This window comes from Cynoglossus semilaevis, chromosome 19, assembly GCF_000523025.1.
Source record: "Cynoglossus semilaevis isolate Cse_v1.0 chromosome 19, Cse_v1.0, whole genome shotgun sequence".
In the NCBI taxonomy this organism is placed as follows: Eukaryota; Metazoa; Chordata; class Actinopteri; order Pleuronectiformes; family Cynoglossidae; genus Cynoglossus; species Cynoglossus semilaevis.
In genome coordinates this window covers 16,254,457-16,275,395 of record NC_024325.1, presented here as the reverse complement: position 1 = coordinate 16,275,395, position 20,939 = coordinate 16,254,457, and the positions used below count along the sequence as shown (strand labels likewise).

At 46.5% G+C, this 20,939-nt stretch overlaps 4 protein-coding genes and 1 long non-coding RNA gene across 8 annotated transcripts in view; 4 read left to right on the top strand and 1 right to left on the bottom strand.

Annotated features, from left to right (window-relative positions):
* The first annotated feature begins 619 nt into the window (after positions 1 to 619).
* cnot8 (CCR4-NOT transcription complex, subunit 8) lies at positions 620 to 4,885 on the top strand. The gene is made up of 7 exons (XM_008333349.3): positions 620 to 813; positions 1,180 to 1,373; positions 2,561 to 2,757; positions 2,843 to 3,004; positions 3,482 to 3,626; positions 3,708 to 3,818; positions 4,512 to 4,885. Exons 2-7 carry the CDS (start codon positions 1,257 to 1,259, stop codon positions 4,638 to 4,640), a joined length of 861 nt encoding a protein of 286 aa, XP_008331571.1. The 5' UTR covers positions 620 to 813; positions 1,180 to 1,256; the 3' UTR covers positions 4,641 to 4,885.
* A 43-nt stretch (positions 4,886 to 4,928) lies between these two features.
* Positions 4,929 to 12,962, bottom strand: gemin5 (gem (nuclear organelle) associated protein 5). Of its 2 annotated transcripts, none has more exons than XM_025065453.1 (29): positions 12,679 to 12,962; positions 12,206 to 12,360; positions 11,939 to 12,120; positions 11,565 to 11,716; positions 11,387 to 11,488; positions 11,014 to 11,146; positions 10,774 to 10,936; positions 10,474 to 10,689; positions 10,188 to 10,273; positions 9,994 to 10,076; positions 9,759 to 9,889; positions 9,603 to 9,676; positions 9,316 to 9,497; positions 9,101 to 9,240; positions 8,826 to 8,997; positions 8,584 to 8,736; positions 8,412 to 8,498; positions 8,057 to 8,272; positions 7,859 to 7,972; positions 7,646 to 7,783; positions 7,303 to 7,450; positions 7,102 to 7,221; positions 6,814 to 7,024; positions 6,468 to 6,734; positions 6,236 to 6,398; positions 6,034 to 6,161; positions 5,504 to 5,733; positions 5,346 to 5,430; positions 4,929 to 5,254 (listed from the first exon to the last, which is right to left on the bottom strand). In XM_025065453.1, the coding sequence occupies exons 1-29, from the start codon at positions 12,818 to 12,820 to the stop codon at positions 5,093 to 5,095; spliced, it is 4,335 nt and encodes a 1,444-aa protein (XP_024921221.1). In that variant the 5' UTR covers positions 12,821 to 12,962; the 3' UTR covers positions 4,929 to 5,092. The 2 variants fall into 2 exon arrangements, with proteins under 2 accessions (XP_024921221.1, XP_024921222.1); XM_025065454.1 differs by having other exon boundaries at positions 9,759 to 9,886.
* On the top strand, positions 5,141 to 9,210 carry LOC112488602 (uncharacterized). Its single transcript, XR_003052837.1, has 3 exons — positions 5,141 to 5,275; positions 8,720 to 8,940; positions 9,071 to 9,210. It is a non-coding gene; the product is annotated as an uncharacterized LOC112488602 (long non-coding RNA).
* Positions 12,963 to 12,969: 7 nt separating the features above from the next.
* Positions 12,970 to 15,712, top strand: mrpl22 (mitochondrial ribosomal protein L22). Of its 2 annotated transcripts, XM_008333348.3 has the most exons (8): positions 12,970 to 13,107; positions 13,274 to 13,354; positions 13,448 to 13,490; positions 14,330 to 14,462; positions 14,579 to 14,644; positions 14,740 to 14,817; positions 14,968 to 15,037; positions 15,214 to 15,712. In XM_008333348.3, exons 2-8 carry the CDS (start codon positions 13,330 to 13,332, stop codon positions 15,420 to 15,422), a joined length of 624 nt encoding a protein of 207 aa, XP_008331570.1. In that variant the 5' UTR covers positions 12,970 to 13,107; positions 13,274 to 13,329; the 3' UTR covers positions 15,423 to 15,712. The 2 variants fall into 2 exon arrangements, with proteins under 2 accessions (XP_008331570.1, XP_024921230.1); XM_025065462.1 differs by lacking the exons at positions 12,970 to 13,107; positions 13,274 to 13,354 and adding an exon at positions 14,083 to 14,217.
* An 879-nt stretch (positions 15,713 to 16,591) lies between these two features.
* csf1rb (colony stimulating factor 1 receptor, b) overlaps positions 16,592 to 20,939 on the top strand; it is a 6,022-nt gene continuing 1,674 nt past the window's right edge. The window contains exons 1-17 of one of the 2 annotated variants that reach the window (XM_017041940.2): positions 16,595 to 16,651; positions 16,771 to 16,845; positions 17,120 to 17,383; positions 17,488 to 17,784; positions 17,864 to 17,997; positions 18,075 to 18,237; positions 18,431 to 18,749; positions 18,842 to 18,957; positions 19,029 to 19,137; positions 19,223 to 19,380; positions 19,451 to 19,560; positions 19,701 to 19,827; positions 19,909 to 20,013; positions 20,096 to 20,206; positions 20,428 to 20,563; positions 20,645 to 20,709; positions 20,781 to 20,869. In XM_017041940.2, coding sequence (XP_016897429.2) covers positions 16,633 to 16,651; positions 16,771 to 16,845; positions 17,120 to 17,383; positions 17,488 to 17,784; positions 17,864 to 17,997; positions 18,075 to 18,237; positions 18,431 to 18,749; positions 18,842 to 18,957; positions 19,029 to 19,137; positions 19,223 to 19,380; positions 19,451 to 19,560; positions 19,701 to 19,827; positions 19,909 to 20,013; positions 20,096 to 20,206; positions 20,428 to 20,563; positions 20,645 to 20,709; positions 20,781 to 20,869 — 2,397 coding nt within the window. In that variant the 5' untranslated portion in view covers positions 16,595 to 16,632. Of the gene's footprint in view, positions 16,652 to 16,770; positions 16,846 to 17,119; positions 17,384 to 17,487; positions 17,785 to 17,863; positions 17,998 to 18,074; positions 18,238 to 18,430; positions 18,750 to 18,841; positions 18,958 to 19,028; positions 19,138 to 19,222; positions 19,381 to 19,450; positions 19,561 to 19,700; positions 19,828 to 19,908; positions 20,014 to 20,095; positions 20,207 to 20,427; positions 20,710 to 20,780; positions 20,870 to 20,939 lie in introns of both variants that reach the window. The other variant, XM_025065456.1, reaches the window with a different exon arrangement.

The following is a 20,939-nucleotide window of genomic DNA, read 5'->3' as shown; positions in this document are numbered from 1 at the left end:
CTCCAGTACCAGAGGCGTTTATGTTCTGGTTCACATGAGCGCATTGGCTGGAGTTACAACAGAAGAGGGCACTATAGAGGGAGGAGGTCGAGGGAGAAGCAGAAAATGATTTTGAACGCAGCCACCTCTCGGCGGGCTGTGGTATGAACAGTTCGTGTGTACCGTGTCAGCAGCGGTGTGTGTCTTTGTACAACAGCTCGTTTTCTTTAGTTTTGTTACTGCTGTATTTTCACCATCGTCCGATGATCTTGTATCCAGTTCTTCTCAACTCCTCCGTTTGTCTTTTTCACTTACCTAAAATTCAATATAAACGTGGAGTTGTTTTTCCTCAAAGTCCAGAGTTTATCCGCAACCCGCTTCTTCTTTGATATGTTTATAAGTTTAATTTGTCACCTCTTAGTGAATGTGTAATGTTAATGTTATTTGATTAAATCTTTTCAGCGCGAGTTGTCACGTGATAAAAAAATGTCTCTGATGTAGTGACTCCTCCCCTCCAGCAGGGAACGCGTCTTACTTTACAATGGATTACAAAAGTGGGCGGTAAAAACTCCAAACCAATAGGTGGCGTATTACGGTATTTGGTATTAAAATAGACCAAAGGGAAAGCGGAAGCTGTAACAGAAGAATCAACGGTGCCTTTAGCCCAGCGAAGCCCAGGCAGCTCCACCAGCGCGCGTATTTGGCACAAATAATCTCCTCTTAAGTTTTTTTATTTAGTACGTTTCGTTCTGTTTTATATTTCGTTCTGGTGATGTTTTTTCTTTTGACTTATTTCAACTAACCTGAGATCCTCATCGTTAACTTCCGGTCACTGTGAGTACCAGTTAGCGTTAGCCGCCAATGCTAACGTCTCCATCTATTCTGTAAAAACTTCTCTAAAAACTTTTTGAAAATGACGTCACCAGGGAATCAAAATCTCTCATCGGAGTCACCGCTAATAGTTTGAAACTGTTTTAAAAACGTTTCACCACATTTGTTTATGCTGCGAGTTAAAGCGGAATGTTAACTGTTGTCGAATTAACAGAAATACCATCATTAAAATGTATTTGACGTCGATTATGTTTTTTGCTGAAACTGGACATATTCGGTGTATATTTGCCATTATATAATTTGTGAATAAGAGTCCACGTGAAATAGCGGCCACGGTGTTTAATAATTGTTCCTTCTGTTGTTCCAAAGACCGCGTCGCCTGTCTGCCTGTGAGTGCTTGCTGTCTCGGTTCCTCAGCACAGATCTCCTCTGCTTTAGCCGCTGTCATGCCGGCTGCACTGAGCGACTCCAGTCAGATCATCTGTGAGGTGTGGGCGAGTAACGTGGAGGAGGAAATGAGGAAAATCCGTCAGATCATCCAGAGCTACAACTACATTGCTATGGTAGGAGGATGTTGGTGCCGCTGTGTCATTATTTTTAGGTTTCATCACTGAATGTTTCCTGCTTCCTTGATTTGTTCTAGGGCAGGTCAGCACGAATCATATGAGTCGGGTGTGTGTCTTGTCCTCCACCGAACCCCTGGGGTTGAATCAAACCCGGGTTCAGAACCACTGTTCTGGGGTTATGGAAGTCAGTATTGTACGGTACATGAAGGATCCAGCCTTCAGAGTGGGATGAACGCCAGGGAACACTGCTAGAGTCAGTGTGTTCATAGAGCTCTTTTTCAATAATGATAATTGTTGATCCAGTCAAAATCCATCTCTGTTCACTGACTCCAGTTTGTTTATCTGTCTTATTATAGATAAACATGTCGTCTTACCACCATGCAGTCATAGTGACTGGTAATGTTTAGACTAGGGATTTATCACAGATTTGGTTGTAAGTCAGTGGTTGGTGTGGAGACGGAGGGACGACACAGGTCGGAGAGGGAGAGGAGAGAGACCGATGGCAGTCTTTGTTGTTGTAGGTCTACACAGTTGTCGTCTCTGTAAAAGGCAGTTGACTTAAAGATGAGAGAAACTATTTTACAGTCACTCAGCTGCTCAGTAGGTCGGGGCACACGACTGAGGTCAAGATAAACTCTTTATTTTATACTGTGCTTGGTTGGAATCTGCTCAATAAATATTCTCATCATTTTGTAATTGATTTAGACTTTGTCAATATTTAGTGAGGTTACTTCATAAACACCATCAAACTGATGGTGTTTGGATCGATCATTTCTTTGGGTGTTTTCGTTTTCAGCCAAGACTTTTCCTTTGGGTGATTCCTAGTTTAGATGGTCAGACCAGGTCTGGACTGGGACCAGGTCTGGACTGGGATCATGTCTGGACTGGGATCAGGTCTGGACTGGGATCAGGTCTGGACCGGGATCCGGTCTGGACTGGGATCAGGTCTGGACTGGGACCAGGTCTGGACTGGGACCAGGTCTAGACTGGGACCAGGTCTAGACTGGGACCAGGTCTAGACTGGGACCAGGTCTAGACTGGGACCAGGTCTAGACTGGGACCAGGTCTAGACTGGGACCAGGTCTAGACTGGGACCAGGTCTAGACTGGGACCAGGTCTAGTGGAAGAAAAAGGTTCTTCCACTTTTTTGATTAACATGTTGTTGTTGTTGACCTTTGAACCAGGACACAGAGTTCCCAGGTGTGGTGGTGCGACCCATTGGCGAGTTTCGCAGTACGGTGGATTATCAGTACCAGTTGCTGCGCTGTAATGTGGACCTGCTCAAGATCATCCAGCTGGGACTGACCTTCATGAACCAGGATGGAGATTATCCCACCAACGGCACCACCACCTGGCAGTTCAACTTCAAGTTCAACCTTACGTAAGCTTGCTTTTTTTTGGAGCCTCTTCAGGCGATGTGTGCGTATGTGTGTGTGTGTCATGTGACCGCTGTGTGTGTCTATCAGAGAGGACATGTACTCCCAGGACTCCATCGACCTGCTCCAGAATTCCGGGCTCCAGTTTAAGAAACACGAGGAGGAAGGAATCGACACGCTGTACTTTGCTGAGCTGCTGATGACCTCGGGTCTGGTTCTGTGTGAGAACGTCAAGTGGCTTTCGTTCCACAGGTGAGGCTGGTCGGTCTAGGGTTCTTCTAGAATCTTCTTCTGAATTTTCAAACATCAGAATAGCTGAACTTGATCTTTGCATTATAGACCAGATGATTCAGGAATTAGATTAAATTAAATATATATACACACACACACACACACACACACACACAAGAACACACATCTGAGTTAATTCTCAGGTCTTTAGAATATTCACCTCTAGTCCATCCAGATTTAATGTTTACGTTAAGCTGAAGTTTGTTTCCAAATAAAAAAAACAAACTAGGTCACAGATCTGGACAGAAGAGAAAACGTTTACAGTCAGTGTTTGAATCAATATGAGGTTTGGTCCAGACCTGGTCCAGGTTTTAGTCTGGGACTAGTGTGAATTAGAGTTTGAGTCCGAGGTTAGATTATCAAAGGGAAGAGACAGGTTTGTTGGCATAGCATTTGTTGACATGGTTAGAGCTGTTTGTGATGTCACTTCCTGTCCAGTGGCTATGACTTTGGTTACCTGGTGAAGCTGCTGACGGACGCTCGTCTCCCTGAAGAAGAACATGACTTTTTCCAGATCCTCAACCTCTTCTTCCCCGCCATCTATGACGTCAAGTATCTGATGAAGAGCTGCAAGAACCTGAAGGTATGTAGTGGGCGCAGCCCCGCTGATGTCCCACCTGCATCTGTCCACCACTCGTCAACCTTTGGTTTTGTGTGTGTCCAGGGCGGTCTGCAGGAAGTGGCCGATCAGCTGGAGCTGAAGAGAATTGGCCGACAGCACCAGGCAGGTTCAGACTCTCTGCTCACTGGGATGGCCTTCTTCAGGATGAAGGAGGTAAAGAGGAGAGTGGTCAGCAGGGGGCGACTGTTACTGTAGAAAATTCATTTAACTTTATTTAGGGCTGGCAAACAAACCATTTTTTGTATTAAAAACAGGTTTTTATTTATTACTAACTACCTCTGGATTAATCAAGAGAAATTGATAATTAAGCATAATTAATAAGAATGATTGTGATGAACATGGTTAGGTTTAATTAATCAAGTTCACAGTTGGGCCAAGAGAGTCTGGACAATTCCACTGTCTGTCTGCTCCAGTTCTTTAAGAAGGTCCATGGTCACTGGTCCAGTGTGGGTTAGATCACTGTTGTTTGTTGTCAACATTATCCTGTTGACCTCAGGCTCAGGGCTAGCCCTGGCCTCATGTTTGTACGTTCTCATTTAGTCTTGTTCTCACCGGCAGTTTTGTGGGATTAAAGTGACATGGCTGCAGTGTACTGCAGCAGAATGAGTCCAATGACTGTCAATTCTCCTGGAGTGCCACTAGGTGGCTCTGTGTTCCTATCTGGTTTTACTTAGAAATGATGTCATTGAGTAAACAATAAAACATACAAAGTTGTGTGTGTGCAATTGTTGATTTATGTTTTTGAGATTCTGTTTATCAAGTTTATAGAGTGCACTGCTCCCTCTGGTGGCTGTTGAGAAACTGGAACTTTTATTTTATTCATATCTTTTTTTTGTTTGTTTTTAGCTTTTCTTTGAAGACAACATCGATGATGCAAAGTATTGTGGGAGACTTTACGGTCTGGGCTCCGGCTCCACTCAACCGCAGAACGGCGTCTGCAGCTCAGGTCCAGACGACGCCAACAACAAACACTGAACCAATGAACATTTTTATCCTTGAAAAGAGCAGCAACCAGCAGCGTGACCTCACTTCCTTTCCGAGTCCACTTTTTAAATGTTGATTTCCTACGATGTGACCACACCAACTGAGACGTGGCGTAACGTTACGACCAATAAGAAGTTTTAGCTTTTCCAGAAACTTTTTAACAGAAACTGGGTTTAATGTTTACTGTTTTTATTTGTTTTAAAATGTTTATTAAATGTTTTCTATTTTCATCCAAACCAATGTTTGTGTTTATTTTTGAAACAGGAAACACACAGCCAATTCTTTTCAAATATATTTATTCCCCAGTGAGTGAACAAAAATGTTACCAAACAATGTTACCAATTTTTTACATTTTCTCATGTTTCCATTGTTGCAGTCTGTGAATTCTTGGAAGTCTGCTCGGCAACAGATGACGCTTCATCTTAGCGAAGACGTGTTGGTGTTCAGGTCAGGAATCGCCGTGATGCCTTCATCAGGTGAGGACTTGTTGCGTATTTTTGCAGAAGCTCTTTAGCCTGTAATTGCAGCTCCTCGGAGATGGACAAAGATCTGGACGCGTTGAGGAGGAGGAGGCAACACTCCATCACGTCAGGACGAGGAAACATCTGGGTGGCAGCCACAACGGGGTCAGTAACAACAATGTTAGTAAAATAATGCGACAGGCGTGAGGTGATGTCACTGATGATGTCAGCGTACCTTGACAGCGTCTGTCGCTTGGTCCACCTTCCTCTGCGTCTGTGTCAGTTTGAGAGACAGAGACAGAAACGTCTCCTGGTCTTCACTGACGGACAGAAAACGACAGGAATCGTTACTGGCTTCACCTCACATGCTTCTCTGTCAATGTGACTGCTCACCATTTCCCACAATCCTCTGCTGCTGATGTCGGCTCTGTGGGTCTGTTGTGTTTGTGCTGCGTTACCATGGCGCTCAGATGCTGCTGGATCTCATGTGCTCTCCTCTGATTGGCCTGCAGGGCAGCGTGACGCTCCGACAGAAGGAGACACAGGTCCCTTCTGATGACATCATCAGTGGGCTGGTCTCTGTCCGAGCAGCTGATGACATCATGTCTTAGGTCAAAGATTGTCTGTGAATGAAGGTCAGAGGTCAACTTTAAGGTGGCTCTAATCTGCCTTTGAACTTCTACAACCCTGTTCTCTGATGCATCCTCTATTTAAAAAAAAAAAAAAAATTTCAAAAGATTGTTAGAGATGGCCAGTAGGTGGCAGCAGGCTCCTCTTTAGTTCTTCAGAGGGTTGGCTTGTCTCCCAACAATTAAAATCTCCAAAATATTTCCTTATTTGAAGTCTAAGCTAAGTTCACATAAAGTTCCATCTACTCCAAATATCTCAGCCAATAGCAGTCTAATTCATGACGCGTTAATTACATCAGTCGGTCTTGGACACGCCCACCAGCGCTCATACAAACGATGGTAAAGGACGATGGCCTGCAGACTGTCGACGGCCGCGACGTCGGCATCACCAAGAGTTTCCTGTTGTTTGCTGATGTCAGCGCCTGATCAAAGACAACAGAGGAATTAGTGTGATGATGTAGTGATGTAGCTGTGATGTCATCACATGATACTCCACCTTCAGGAAACAGGCTTTTCAGGACGGCAGCCGCCACACTGAAGTTTCCTGCGTCTGTCAGTGATGTCACTGCTCGCCACAGTCCAGTGATCAGCTGACCACTGTTGTCCTGCAGCCAACCGAGCACGGCAGCGGTCAGGTGAACTGACGTCATCATCAGAACCTGGTGGCGGTCAACATAAACATCACATCGAACAACACTTCACCTGTGTCGTGGCGGTCGTGGTCGTACCTGAGTGAGGGCGGAGTTAACGGACAGAGTCGGACTCTCCACCAACTGGAGATCCTGCAGGAGAGCCGCGGCACCGCTGCGTCCTGACGACTGCCGCGACACACCAAAGTGCTCCGTCCATACTGCTTTCACACGCTCCAGTAAGGTGGCGTGTTCTGTCAAGTGACACGCCCACTGGTGATGAACACCGCCCGGTGCGATGGCGATGGCGGCCTCCTCCAGTGTCGTGGTGAGAAGCTCAGTGACGACGAGGATCAGCTGCTGGACCTGACCACAGCATCCATGATGTCATACACTCTGTAACTTCACAATGTCAACAAACCAAACGTTTTTAGTCGTGACTCACTAGCAGCGCGGTATACGGCCTCAAAACTTCTTGGGCCGCGACCCACTTTTGCGTCACCATTAGTTCTTTGCTACAACGCAGTGCTAACGTCTGTGCCAGAGCAATTTCACCGCAGATTCTCGCCACGTCAGCCGCAGCCTGCAGCGACGACGCGTCACTCTTTCTGCTCAGTACTTTAGCCGCGTCGAAAGTGGCGCCGGCTGCCAGGAGGCTGACAGGAAGTGACCAAACAGGAAGTAATGAGTTTAACTAGTTGCAGGGGACAGAGGTCAACTTTACGGTTCTCACCATTTAGCAGCCGAGGAGAAATGTCCATCTTTCTCCAGCGCCGCGGCCCAACAGTTGTAGAGCTGCTGTAGAAGCGGGTCGCTCTCAGACAGACGGGCCTTGGCCAGACACACCGCTTCTCTGTGGCACAGGTCTTAGTCTTTCAGTCTGGCTTTGATCCTTTTATGTCAGTGTGCAGGTGTGTCTGTTAGAGTCACTTACCTGTAGAACCGATGGGTCTTCAACAGTTCCAGGGCCTCGTAGACTCGATTTAGTGACAGCAGGTGAGACGCCGCCTTCAGGAAGTTCTGCTGACGACACAGCTGCTGAACGTACACATCCACGGTCCGCTGCCAGGTCTTGAAGCCGGCTGGTTGAACCAAACAAAGCACAACAAGTTGATTCAACAGAACCTGAGGAAAGTTCTGACTTTTCAGAACCCAGAACTGTTTCATCTGCTCTTTGAATCCACAGCTGCTCTGCGTCTGATGCAGTGGTGGATTGTGGGAGTTCACAGCTGCATGTGTGTGTAGATTCTACACTTGAATTGAGTCGTGTCAATCACCCATAGGAGCCAAGGACAGGAGGTGGTCACTCAGCTCTCCTCTGTCTGCGGCTAGCTGCAGTGCCCCCTGCAGGTCTCCAGACCACAGACGCAGGTAAACCACACAGTCAAAGTGTCCAGCCTCCAGGTGAGTGTCCTCTAAGAGACAAAAAGACAAAGTCACACACACACACACACACACACAGAGAGAGAGAGAGAGAGCGTCCTGTTTACCTTCAGAAGTGAACATTCTCTGCAGAGCTGCTTTGTCTGAGAACAGACCCAGGTGGACCAGGTCTCCCTGTCCTGGAACACAGTCTGCAGCAGTGGTAGGGGGCGCTCTAGCAGCTGTGGACAGAAACCAGAGGTTTAGCATCAGTGATGAGTCAGAACAGTCTTTCTGAACTGACTTGTGTAGATGGGAGGGCTCACCCTGGGGGGGCGGGTCTCTCCACTGCTCTACTGGGTTTAGGTCTCTGAAAGTCTCTTGGTGGTCCTGGTCCTGGTCCTGGTCCTGGTGGGTCCAGTGTTGCAGCTTGGCCAAAGTGACACAGTCCTGCAGCAGTTTTTCTCTGACTCCGTGGTTGAGAGAAGACGTGAGAGGAAAAAGAGAACGAGGTTTCTTCTTCTGCTGCAGGAGCACAGGGTCTGACACACACACAGACACACACACACACACACACACACACACACGATCACTGAGACTGTGTTGGTGACTTTGGGTTAGTTGACGGTCGTCGTGTGGTTCAGTTCTTCTGGTTGACAGTTGGGCTGTAAAAACTCAAACCTGTTTTCTCTTTGATCTTCGCAGCAGCTGATGATGAAGATGATGATGAAGATGATGTTTTTCTCTGTGTCTCACACGAAGCTGAGACTGAAACATTTGAAGAGAGTTTTTAAATCTCTACCTGTGTGTGTGTGTGTGTGTGTGTGTGTGTGTGTGTGTGTGTGTTTCCTACCTGCAGAGCTGACATCACCTTCCTCCTCATCACCTGACACTTCCTGTGCTGTCAGCACCTTCTCTTCCTCTGGCTCCGCCCCCCTGACGGCTGAAGACTTCTTGTTGTTCTTCTTCATCTTCTTCTTCTCTTTCAGCTCCACCAGCTTCTTCCCTGGACACGTGGTCATCAGAAAGAGCAGAGTCAACATCGAGGACACGTCGTCCAGGACAGTCAGCTGACAACCTGCTCAGTGTCTCCACCTTTGGGCGGTTTGCTGAATTCCTGCTCTGAGACATTCCACTCCTGAACCGTGAAGTCCTTTCCTCCAGTCCAGACCAGGTCTGGATCAACAGGAGACCAGTCCACGCACAGCAGGTAACCCATGTGACCACGGTAGTTAGCGACAGCCACTTCCTGCAGGACATCCCACACCTGGACCAAAAAAAAAACACCAGGACTGTGACACAAACCAGTCCAAGTCCATTCAGAAAATCTCACATTTTAGCTCCACAGCACCTCCTGCTGGATGACTGACCTGTGCTGTACCATCATATGACACGCTGACAAGTTGGGCGTCGTGATGTGGACTCCAGGCCAAACCTGTAATTTTTGCCGTGTGACCTGCTAGCTTACGGAATGGTTCGGTCAGAACGGGTGGAGGTTCTGGACGATTGGCTGCAGACCACACAATATTAAGTCAAGAACATGTGCTGAGCTGGGTTAGAGTTAGGGTCTGATGTCACTTCCTACCAAGGACTGAGTGCAGATCGTGAACAAAGACCACAGCGTTACTTGACCCTGAAGCCAACAGGGCATGGACTTCAGCAGAGGGGGCGTGGCCAGGATGCCAGCGAAGACAGTTGATGATTTTGTGATGCTGCTGAATGCTGCACAGCAACCGTAACCGTGGAGACAAATAGATGTCTATGGAACTGTACAACGACATCAACAATGTCACAGCATGAGCAACAACATCGGTTACAATAGAGACAGGAAGTGGAAGTCACCGTCAACAAGAACGACCATCAGAGACTCACCCGTCCTCATTTCCAACTGCCAGAACTTTTCCATCAGGCTTCCAGCAGAGGTCGCTGTGAGGAGGGAGCTTGTGCTAAAGAGGAAGAGGAAACTGTTAGCGTCTGCTAATGCCTGCTAACATCTAGCCGTTGCTTCAGGCAGTCTTGATGGCTCACCTGGATGTTGTTGGTTTCTCTGATCAGCTGATCAATGTCACTTGCGTCTGTGTTCAGTTTCGTGGGGTCGTGTTGATAAATGATGCCTTCACCTGCGCAGCTGTACAGGGACACCTTTTCTCCTGATGCTACTGAACACAACACGACACGACAAAAAAACTCTGAAGTGAAGCCTGCAAGCTAACAACCAACTTTTAGCATCACACACTGTTGGCACATTTGCCAGGCCACTGACCTGATGTCACTGGGGGGACGGGGGGGCCCCAGGCCAGTGTGTATACCGTCTTCCTGTGATAGGAGCTGGAGATCTGCGGTGGCCTGGAGGTGGAGAAATGGAACACACCCTGACATACAGCCAATCAAAGACTTTCAACATCATGGCTGGAAAGAAGACAAGACAGAAACAAAAGTTCAGAGTAACGTTCTTACTTGTTTGAAAAAATTTCGTAGATTCCGACTTTTCCGTCATCTGTTCCGAACGCCAGAGTTCCTTCTTTCTTTGGATGCCAGGCCAGCTGCGCAGAACCACACGTTCTCCATTAGAAAAATCATCCAAGAATGTCCGTCTTCACATTAACACCAAAGACTTTATGTCACCTATGACCTTTCAGATCAAAGACTATTTGAATCCATTGATTCCTCGTTATCGTTGCTTTAGCTTCGGTTCTAACCGAAACAGGAAGTGGAAACAGAAAGAGCCAATCATTTTTTTTACCGCTGTGACTTTGGACTTGATTCCCTGCCAGAAGGTCTTGGTCTCATACTGGCTCTTGGTGGACAGCGTGTTCCAGACTCGGATCATGTTGTCCCCGACGCCTAGTGCCAGACAGTTAGCACCACCTACAGGAGAGAAGGTCAGTGTGTAGACAAACCCACCCAGGGTGGGAAGAGTCCAGCAGCAGTCCAGACAGGACAGGTCCCAGCACTTGATCTGGGCAGGACAATGGTTCTGTTAGTCTGGGGTTCAGAAGAACCCGCTTCTCTGACAAAGTTGGTCCTTCTGGTTCTGACCCACCTCTCGGTCCATGGAGGTGCTGACCAGCAGTTCCCTGTTGTGCAGCAAGACTGAGCTCATGTTGAAGACGATCCGGCTGTGGTTCTGACCCTCTGACGATGTCCCCAACACAGTCCAACGCTGCTTTCCGGATCGGTTTAGGTCCCAATGCAGCAGCTCACCGCTGAGGATCCACACACAACCAATCAAATCAATTATTCAAACGACAAGAACAAGGTCTATACTGGTCCAGGGTCTCACCTGAAGCAGCTGGACAGAACCTGCCCAGGTCTGCTCTTCATCCACAGAACGGTGAGCCACAGACGCTCCTTGATAGATGGGTCTACAGCAGAACCTCGTCTCTTTAAATATGGAAGCTTCAAAGTCAGCACCGCTGAGCAGGGACATCAAAGGGTTGGTGTTACTACGCAAATATTTTTGCACAATTTCAGAATCAAAGACAAACCAAAGTTGACCAAAAACGGTAATGGGATTATGTTGTGGAGTTTTGTACTGACAAAAACAAAATCAAAGGTGAGATAGTTGGTATAAACCCATTAGAGATACTGCGCCACCCTGTGGAACTTTAACGTAAATGACAAGGACTGTACGTTTAAATTTATAAATCTTAGACCTTTGCCGTTAGCCGAGTTCCAGATCCTCAGAGTCTGGTCTTTGCTGCCAGAAGATAAGTAAGACTCCATTCTGCCCTCTGCTGGAGACTCTCCTCTAGTGACTGTGGGTGAAAACAGTCTGAGTGCTAGTAACTTTAGCTTTTTATTCTATATGGTTTTGGACATTTTTCTCTGTACCTGCACCGTCCTCAGGTGGACAGCAGAGGGCATCTAGACCAAGCTGGGGACACCAGGCCAGAGAGTGGATCTCATCATCGTGCCCACGGAGACGGTTGGTCACATGACCCTTTTTACTCACATCAATCAGGATGATCATCCCATCTTTGTATCTGAAACACAGATTCAAGTCACGTCATCGGAAAACTCGAATTTATTTTTATCCCATTTCTTTCACTGCACTGTATGTCACAACAAATTCCTTATAGGTTAAAACCTACCTGCCAATAAAAACGTTTCAGTTTTAATACATTATTAACAAATTATGTTAAAAGAGCTAAAATCTCTAATTTTCTCCATGGACTTTGGTGTAGGAGAGTTTTGCATCTTCTCACCCAACAGCAACACAGCTCCAGGTATGAGGAGAACAGCTAAGGCAGAAGATGGTTCTTGGTTCGGGGAAGAAGCTGCAGGTCTCTCCAGTGTGGAACCAGTGACAGACCATAATTCCCTTCTCATCTCCAGAGACCAACAGGTTTTTGTCCAAAGGAGACCAGTCAATGGCTGTAACTGAACTCTAGAGCAGACAGGGGAAGTTTTTCAGTCACAGTTTTTTCGGGGCGTGTCCTTCAGTGGTGGTCAAAGCTCAGGTCCGTCCTCACCTGATGAGCCGCATGTTCCTTCAGGAAGGATCTGGAGTCAGAGTCCCAGAAACGAATGGTACCGTCGTGGGAAGCGCTGGCACACAGTTGGGTTTGCGCTGGGTGGTGACAGAAGGAGAAACCTGACACCAGGTCTCTGTGGCCCAGCAGTTCACCTGACAGGCAGAAGATCAAACAACTGTTAGCTTCCATAGATCAAAGGGACATCAGAACAGAAGCAGCTTTTGATTTCATCATCTAATCTTCAGGATGTCTGTAGACTCTTTGTCAACCTGATGATAAACTTCCCACTAGTACTGTCCCCTAGTCCATCGTTTAATTGTAGTATAACATATAGTCTCGGTTATTTAATTTTTTAAGTCGCCCATGGACGACCATGGACGACCATGGGCTCTGGTGTGATGGAAGCATAAAGTTCTAGACTGTGAGATCTTGTCTCGTTTATTGTTATTCTTGTTGTTTTGATTACTCACCCACCACCGTGCAGTCACTGACAGACACCTGAATCAGGTAAATTACGTTTTTGGCTCCAACTCCCAACAAACCCGTGCTGCTGACGTCACTGCAGCGGGAAGAGTACCAGTTAGGAGAGGCGGGAAGGATCCTCTTAAACATGACGGATCCTTTGTTCTTTAATGATGTTTCTTATGATTTTATAGAGACTATTCAAAACAAAAAACATCTACAAACTGCTCACATGCCACAAGCTACAACAGCAGCTGCCGTAAATTACCATCTGTCGTAAATACCGACCAATGCCGGCTACGGGATCTCCAATGGGTCAAACTGCGCTGCATGGGCTTTTCTTTCTCTTTGATCAGAAGTCGAAGAGCGGGATATTCACGTCTTAAACCAACTCCATGAACAACGTGTACTCGGGGCGAAGAACCATGTCTTTAAAGGTAATAAATGACAAAACGATATTTAGTTTATCGAAGAAAACATGTATTTACGTTCGTTGTCAATACTTCATTTTAATACGTATTTTTATTAGTCGTGACATTATAGTTCATCGTGTAGTTCTTTCAATTATTACTCAGTTGTTTTTATCACTGCTACGTTTTAAAGTTTCAGATGAAAACAATGAGAACGTAAATGGACTTGAAGAGTCGTAAAACGGCATCATGGCGGCTTCATGTACTGGACGAGGTGAGAGAAACGTTTCTATATAATTGAATAGCTTTGTCTGTATTTAACGGTACATTAACCACCACCACTGAACGTCACTTGTTTTTGTTTTAGGTGCCACTTTTATCGGGAACATGCTAGCGTCAGTTAACTACAGGTGAGTTGGCAGCATTGCTAGGTGTTACGCCAATGTAGGACGAATGAGCGCAGCCCTTGTATGTTAGCGAGACATGCTAAAACTGCTTCTGTTAGGTGTTTGTATCGAGCAGCTGTGTTTGATTATATAAAATCGTATGCAGAAAACGAGAGCGGAACAAGTGTGTGTCAAATTATGTTAAATAGTTGGTCAAACACTTGTCTATAGAACCATATCGATTAGAGAACTTCACTGGAACTGGAGATGTGAAGCTGATCTTTGCTGTTCAGTAGATTCTTTTTGGAATTTAAATTTGAATAAAAATGTGTCAACGTGTTTATTCTGATAGTCTCGTTACTTCCGGTGTAATCTGATTCCATCGAGAACAATCTGTGGTATAAAAGTGACATTGAGGTCAAAGTAGATGAACAAATGAATGCGAGTGCAGCGTCTGTCATTTCTCATACATGCTTTTAGCATTAGTTTTTCAGTTAGCTTTATACAATTAGCTTTTCAATCTTGCAGCCGTTGTCTTTAAGATGCCTTCGCTGCTTCATGGTCGGCAGTTGGCTACAGACTTGGTTGGTTTTCCTCTGTCTGTCGTCATTTTCAGCTCTTTTCATTGACCTGACACATCATTATGGTCAGAGCGACACACTGTCATGGTGAGAAGAGTTGGGAGCAGAACGTGAGGATGAAGATGTTCTGCTCAAGTCAGAAACACAAGAGCAGGAGCTAAACTTAGAAGGTCGTGGACTTTCACCTTTGACCTCTGATCCTTGCTGATGATTCCGTTCTGCTGTGAAACTACAAAAACATGAAGCTAAACAAGCACTGAAACGATCATCTTCTGTCTGCAGGTGGAGGGCTGTGATTGGTCCAGGTCTTCTGCAGCTGTCATGTCTCCACACCAGCACCTCAGTGTCCACCTGGGAGAGGAAGAACCGCCAGGTGTTTCCTCCTCAAAGAAACGAAGAAGAACACAGACCTGCTGTGAGTCAGAGGAGGAGCTGTGTGTGTGTGTGTGTGTGTGTGTGCGCGTGCGCGTGCGCGTGTGTGCGCGTGCATGCGTGTGTGTTCGTTCCAGTTTTAACCTGTTTTTCTTCCAGGAGATTTATCACAGCAGGAGACAAATCAAATACAGTAAAGACAAGATGTGGTACCTGGCAAAGATGGTAAGTCTGCCACCTGCTGATCTTCACTGGAAGTGTAGTCATTGAGGTCAGTGGGTCATCTGTGTGTGTGTGTGTGTGTGTGTGTGTGGGGACAGATCCGGGGGTTGAGCATCGATGAGGCAGTGGCTCAGCTGGAGTTCAACGATAAGAAAGGAGCAAAAATCATGAAGGAGGTTTGTACCTGGAACAACACTGCTGTCACCTTTGAGTCCATGAGCCGGGGGTTGATAACATGGAACTAGGATGTTGACACATTTGTGGAGTTATTGACAAGAACAAGTAGAAGAAGAAACGGCGTTGAAACCACTGTGTCTGTGTGGCAGGTTCTTCTTGAAGCTCAGGAAATGGCCGTCAAACATCACAACGTGGAGTTCAAGTCCAACCTTTATGTCGGTGAGTGAGTGATGTCATCGTCTGTTACTGCTCATTAAAACCTTAATGTAATTCATGAATTTAATTCAACCTGAATGCTTTAGTTTAGATGTATTCCAGTCCAACTAATCATCCCCCCACCCCTCCCCACCCCCCCACCTCCCTTCATGTCACCCGTACCCTTCCCTGTTTCTCAGCTGAGTCTTGTTCTGGTAAAGGTCGCTACCTTAAGCGGATTCGTTACCACGGTCGTGGGATGTATGGGATCATGGACAAAGTTTACTGTCACTACTTTGTAAAGCTGGTGGAAGGAGCGCCTCCTAGGGCAGAAGAGAAGACGAGTTTGGACGCAGCCAAAGATTATGTCCAGAACCTACGAAACAGAACCATCATCCACAGTCTGTAGATGAACGACCAAAAATCAATATCCAGAAGGTTTAAGTGTTATTCCTGGAAATGATGATGATGATGATGATGATGGTTGGTGGTGATGACGTCATCGTCATCACCACCAACCATTGTTCCAATTATCGTTGTCACTATGGTCATGTTTATCACTACTATCGGTGTCACCGTCATCATCTCTGTTTTATCAGCGTCTCATTCATCACCATGTTCACCATTATCTTTACCACAGGAGGGCGCCATACTATGATTTTTGTGAAAATAAACAAAATGTCAAATATTGACCCAAAATGGAACTCTTTTGTTACTCTACAACAAGGGTGCCCAATAAGTAGATCGGGATCTACCAGTAGATCTTGAAGGGAGTTTTAAGATGCTAATACTGCAGTGAGGATCTAAAAGTAATGAGTCAGACAGTATAATGTCTCCCAGCAGTCAGTTAGCTCTGAATGAGAGAAACCAAACCAGCCTAGTGGCCACTGATGGAACTGCTTCAGTAGGATAAGTGCCAAAAAATGCCAAAATATATTTAAACACCACATTGTTTTTTGTTTTTTTTAAGATTTTAATAAAAATAACTACAATTATTCTGATAAAACAGTCAATTCATACCTGGACCTGGACCTGGACCTGTCTCTCAGTCTTCTTAAAGCCTCTGTGGGCTGAAGACCTGGACCACATTCAGATCCCAGTCTGATGGCGACCGACTGAAGGCTTTGAGCAGAAACTTCACTGAAATAAATGAAGAGTGAAACTGAACTCATCACCATCCAGCAAAATAAGAACTTTGTTAAAAACAGAGGAGAACATGAGCGTGGTTTTGGGGGAGTCTGTGTTTCACGTTAATCAGGTGACTCCACCAGGGGGAGCTGCTGTATCGACACCTGGCTTATGATAAACATGGGGTAGACATAGATTTAACCAGACAAATGTGTAGCCTACAGGCTGCAGCCCACTGTCTGGGTCACATCTACGGCTTATATTTGACACAACTTCTAAGTGAAGATGAAAAACAAAAACAAGTGATCACGTGACCTGTTGCCTCACACACAGAGCAGCAAATAAAAGTGCTGACAGTGAGAAAAGTGCGCTCCATCTGTTTCCTCTGTGAATCACTTCCTGTTTCGATGCCGTTTTACACTTCTCACATTTACGAACACTTTGTTTTCAATTATTTTTTATTTCTCTTTGAAAAGCTTTGCTTTTAAACAATGCTTTTTAGCTGCACAGGTGAGAAATTCTGTAGCAAAATGTCCTGTCTGTCTTTTTAACCAGGAAAGAGTCATGTGACCCAGAGGTGTGTTTGTGGGCGTGGCCAGCTGTTTTAAATGAAGTTTCTAACTGTTTAGTTTCAGTCAGAGAGATGGAGATGTTCCGTTCACTTCTGCTGTTGGTCGTCGTCACCTGGTACTGCTCAGCTGAGAGTAAGACACACACACACACACACACATTTCTGTCTGAAACCTCACACTAAACAAAAGAACACACTCAGGTTAACGTTAACTCTGGACTGACTGTAGATGTGAATGTGTGTGTGGATGGTTTTTGGTCTTGACCTGGTGGACGGACACAGATGTGGTCTGTAGTTGAATGGTACTGGAGCCCCTTCTCTCTGCCCCCACCCCCCAAACCCCCCACCCCATGATGGATGGTTTGGTTAACTGTTGATTTTTGTTTTTCTTTGTTGGTTTCCTCCAGAGCCCCCCAACCTTCCTTTGATCCGTCTGAATTCGGTTTTGTTGCTAAACCAATCAGAGCAGGTCCTCAGGGCTGGCTCCGCCTTCTCCCTCAGTTGTCAAGGTAACGGATCGGTGCGTTGGTCAATTTCGGCGTTCAGTCTTCGTTACGACGATGGGCTCCCTGAACAAATAGATGTGCGGAGGTCCGGGCTGCGACACACTGGTACGTACAGCTGCACAGACTCCACCCACAAACACACCTGGATTCACCTCTACATCACAGGACGCGTCCCCCCACCACCCCTGACACACCCCCCCCCCCCCCCCCCCCCCAGACTCCTCCCCCCACCTCATACCTGCCGTATGTCTGAGGCCGGTCTCTCCCAGATCCAGGTCTTGCTCCGAGCAGCTACTGGGTGACACCACGCTCCATACCCAATGTTAAAGAAGGTGAGGACTTCCTGTGGGAGTGTCAGCCAACAGACCCCTCCCTCACCAACCTCACCCTGCAATCAGAAGACAGAGGACAGGGCTTACCGCTGGGCATGAACGTGACCTTTGACCCTCATAAGGGGGCCCTGATCCAGAATGTCCAAAGATCATTCAACGGTCGGTACGTATGTTCAGGACTAAAGGACGGGACACGGGTCTGGTCCACGTCGTTGGACCTGATGGTGCTTCCAAGTGAGTTTCCTTTCTTTCCAACTGTTTGTCCAGCTGTCTGTCCAAATGTCCAACTTCCTGTCCAAACATCTTACTACAGGACTTCATACACCTGATCTGTCCCTCAGTCAGACAGATTTTGTTCGTCTCCAAGGTGAACAGTTCCAGGTCACTTGTCTTGGCAGTAGCCCCTCCCCCTTCTTCAACGTCTCGTGGACACACCCTGGTATAAAGGTGAGACATCACAGAGGTGATCTGAGGTTTCTCCTGTGACCCCTGACCTCCTCACCCCCTGACCTATTTGTCCTCAGGCGCTGAATGTGTCCGTCAATCGTTTCTACAGTAATGGACTCATGCACGTGAACAGCAGCGTGCACGTGTCAGCTGTCACTCACAGACACTGTGGGATGTTCTTATGCATGGCTGTCAATGAGGTGGGCGTGGTCAAGGCATCGGTGAAGCTGAGAGTTCTGGGTAACAGGTTACACTTTAGAATAGAAATAAAAGATGTAGATTATCTAGAAATCTATCAATGATTACCTGATCATTCCTATCTAATTATCTTTTGAAGACATCATCTGATGATTTAATCTGGCCAATAATACATTTTCATGTTGTTATAATTATGGATCACAGACTTACTGACAGACTCTCTCTTTTTCTTTAGCTCATCCCTTCATCATCATCTACCTGCTGTTGCATGCTAACGCTAACGTTAGCAGTGAAGTGAATGCTAATGTTAGTAGCATGCCAAGTGCTGACAGAAGCATGGTCGCTTACCTTATTTCTAATGTAACCGGCCTGAATGCTACTAGCATTGTTAACGTTAGCGGCAGCCGCAGAGTGGAGGTTTACGAAGGCCACGATGTCTTGTTAATGTTTGTGATTGAGGCGTATCCTCCAATCAGGAGCCACGTCTGGACAATGCCACGAGAACAAAATGGCAGAATTAAACATGAAGAAAGCTACAACATCAAAGACTATAGGTTAGCTTAGCTGCTAACTGTTAACTTGTTCAGTACATTTAGGTAGATTTGTTAATGTTTGTTCTGTTAAGGTGACATTTTCATTAATACAGGTCAGAATTCAGCCTGTTGCTACGGCGCCCTCGTCTGGAAGATCAAGGTCTTTATTTGTTTAACTTTTCAAACGCCTTCTTCAGCGGCTGTCAGAGTTTGAAGCTTCTAATCTTCCGTAAGAAGATTTTTTTTTCATCTCTTTTCGTTAAACTTCCTTCCCTGAACTTCCTATTCTTGGTTCCTTAGGTTCTCCACAGACTGTTCTTCATCTCCTCAATGACACTCTGACCTGCAGCAGCTCTGGACTTCCTCCTCCCACCCTGCTGTGGTTTGTCTGTCCATCCACTCAGCAAACGTGTGTATCATGGCTCCACCCAAAGATCTTTGCGTGTCCATTTGGTGGCGCTGCAGCATTTTAATGAAGTAAAACTGCTGTGCAGGTGTGGAAATGCCTCGACCTATCAGGTGCCTTCGGCTGATGTGACCTCACAGGGAGAGAAAGTAACATCACGTCTCCAGCTGTCAGAAGACGATGATGTCACTGTGGAGTGTGTGGCCTATAACAGTCTTGGAGAGTCGCGTCAGGCATTAAGTCACCGTAGGTGTGGTCAGTGTCTCATATCTGTGATGTCACTAAGGTCACATGATGAGCAACTCTGTGTTTTCAGGTTTTAATCTAGCCACGCCCACAATCCTCTCGCCAGCTCTGATTGGTGCTGTGAGTGCGATAGCTGCCTTCTCCCTCCTGCTGCTCATCATCTCCTTCAGGTGGAAACAGGCAAGTTGAACTTCCTGTGATGTCACAAAGGCTCCGCTAGGCTAAGAAGAAGAAATGCTAAGAGAGACAGAAAAGGTGATCAGTAACAGAAACAGAGTTGAAATTGGGTCACAGCTCATTTTTCTGTCCCTCCTGCGCAGAAGCCCAGGTACGAGATCCGTTGGAAAATCATAGAGAGCTCTGATGGAAACAACTACACCTTCTTTGACCCCGCCCACCTGCCGTACAACTACAAGTGGGAGTTTCCACGAGACAAACTCCGCCTGGGTACTGAGCAGTCTGTGTGTGTTCATCATTGTGTTCGTGTGTGTGTGGGTGTGTGTGTGTGTTAACCATCTCGATTGTCAGGCCCAGTTCTTGGTTCTGGAGCATTCGGGAAGGTGGTGGAAGCGACGGCGTACGGACTGGGAACCGGTGACAATGTGACCAGAGTTGCGGTGAAAATGCTGAAACGTTAGTGACATCATCTGTGAAATGAGTGATGCCATTGTCCTGTTGCTCTGTTCTAATCGTGTGATGTGTGTTGTCACGGTAGCAAGTGCACTCTCTGAAGAACGCGATGCTCTTATGTCGGAGCTGAAGATCCTCAGTCACTTGGGTTACCATGACAACATTGTCAACCTGCTCGGAGCCTGCACTACAGGGGGTATGTACACACACACATATACACACTTACAGTAAGGAACCAGGCCACTGAATCCTCTGGTGTTAAAGAGTGTTTAGATGTTGGTCTTACACCAGTCTGGGTTTTGATTTTGGGAACTGGAGACTAACTCTGTCATTCAGGACTAAAGAACCCAAACCCATCTAGGAACAGCTCATAGGATGCATATGACCTGGACACCTGACCTCTGCCCTCTGAAGCAGGGCCCATGCTGATGATCACCGAGTACTGTCTCCATGGTGACCTGCTCAACTTCCTGAGAACTCATGCTCAGGACTTCCTGTTGGCTGAGGTGCACTACAAGAACATGACTGTGGTCTACAACAGCCGTGTCAGGAGGTCAGAGTTGCTTGTTCTGCTGAGGTCAACAACAAGTTCCTACAGAAGATTAGAACCTTCAATCTTCTTCTCCTATTGCAGTGACAGCGGGATCTCGTGTTCCTCAGACACAGATTTGTTGCCAGTTCAAAGTCCAACAAACCATGGTACAGACCAGACCAGCCCTGGACCCACCTTTTGTCTGGACCGGTCTCAACTCATCTCTTTTTTTTCTCAGCTGTGCAGATGGATGTGATCTCTGTAGTCGATCTTCTCAAGTTTTCCTATGAGGTGTCTCAGGGTCTGGACTTCCTGTCCAACAGGAATGTGAGTGACTGAACAAAGACATGATGACACAAAGACGTTGAATTTTTCACTCTCTCCGTCCCTCACCTGT

Excerpts from the sequence above, each read along its gene's own strand:
- cnot8 (XM_008333349.3), top strand. The coding sequence starts at position 1,257 with ATGCCGGCTGCACTGAGCGACTCCAGTCAGATCATCTGTGAGGTGTGG. Across the intron at positions 1,374-2,560 it reads GCTACAACTACATTGCTATG|GACACAGAGTTCCCAGGTGT; the intron begins GTAGGAGGATGT and ends CCTTTGAACCAG. Across the intron at positions 3,819-4,511 it reads CCTTCTTCAGGATGAAGGAG|CTTTTCTTTGAAGACAACAT; the intron begins GTAAAGAGGAGA and ends GTTTGTTTTTAG.
- gemin5 (XM_025065453.1), bottom strand. The coding sequence starts at position 12,820 with ATGTTTAAGAGGATCCTTCCCGCCTCTCCTAACTGGTACTCTTCCCGC. Across the intron at positions 8,737-8,825 it reads ATTCAGCAAACCGCCCAAAG|GGAAGAAGCTGGTGGAGCTG; the intron begins GTGGAGACACTG and ends CCACGTGTCCAG. Across the intron at positions 7,222-7,302 it reads AAGACCCATCGGTTCTACAG|AGAAGCGGTGTGTCTGGCCA; the intron begins GTAAGTGACTCT and ends CCTGTGCCACAG.
- mrpl22 (XM_008333348.3), top strand. The coding sequence starts at position 13,330 with ATGGCGGCTTCATGTACTGGACGAG. Across the intron at positions 13,491-14,329 it reads CTAGCGTCAGTTAACTACAG|GTGGAGGGCTGTGATTGGTC; the intron begins GTGAGTTGGCAG and ends TTCTGTCTGCAG. Across the intron at positions 15,038-15,213 it reads CAAGTCCAACCTTTATGTCG|CTGAGTCTTGTTCTGGTAAA; the intron begins GTGAGTGAGTGA and ends CCTGTTTCTCAG.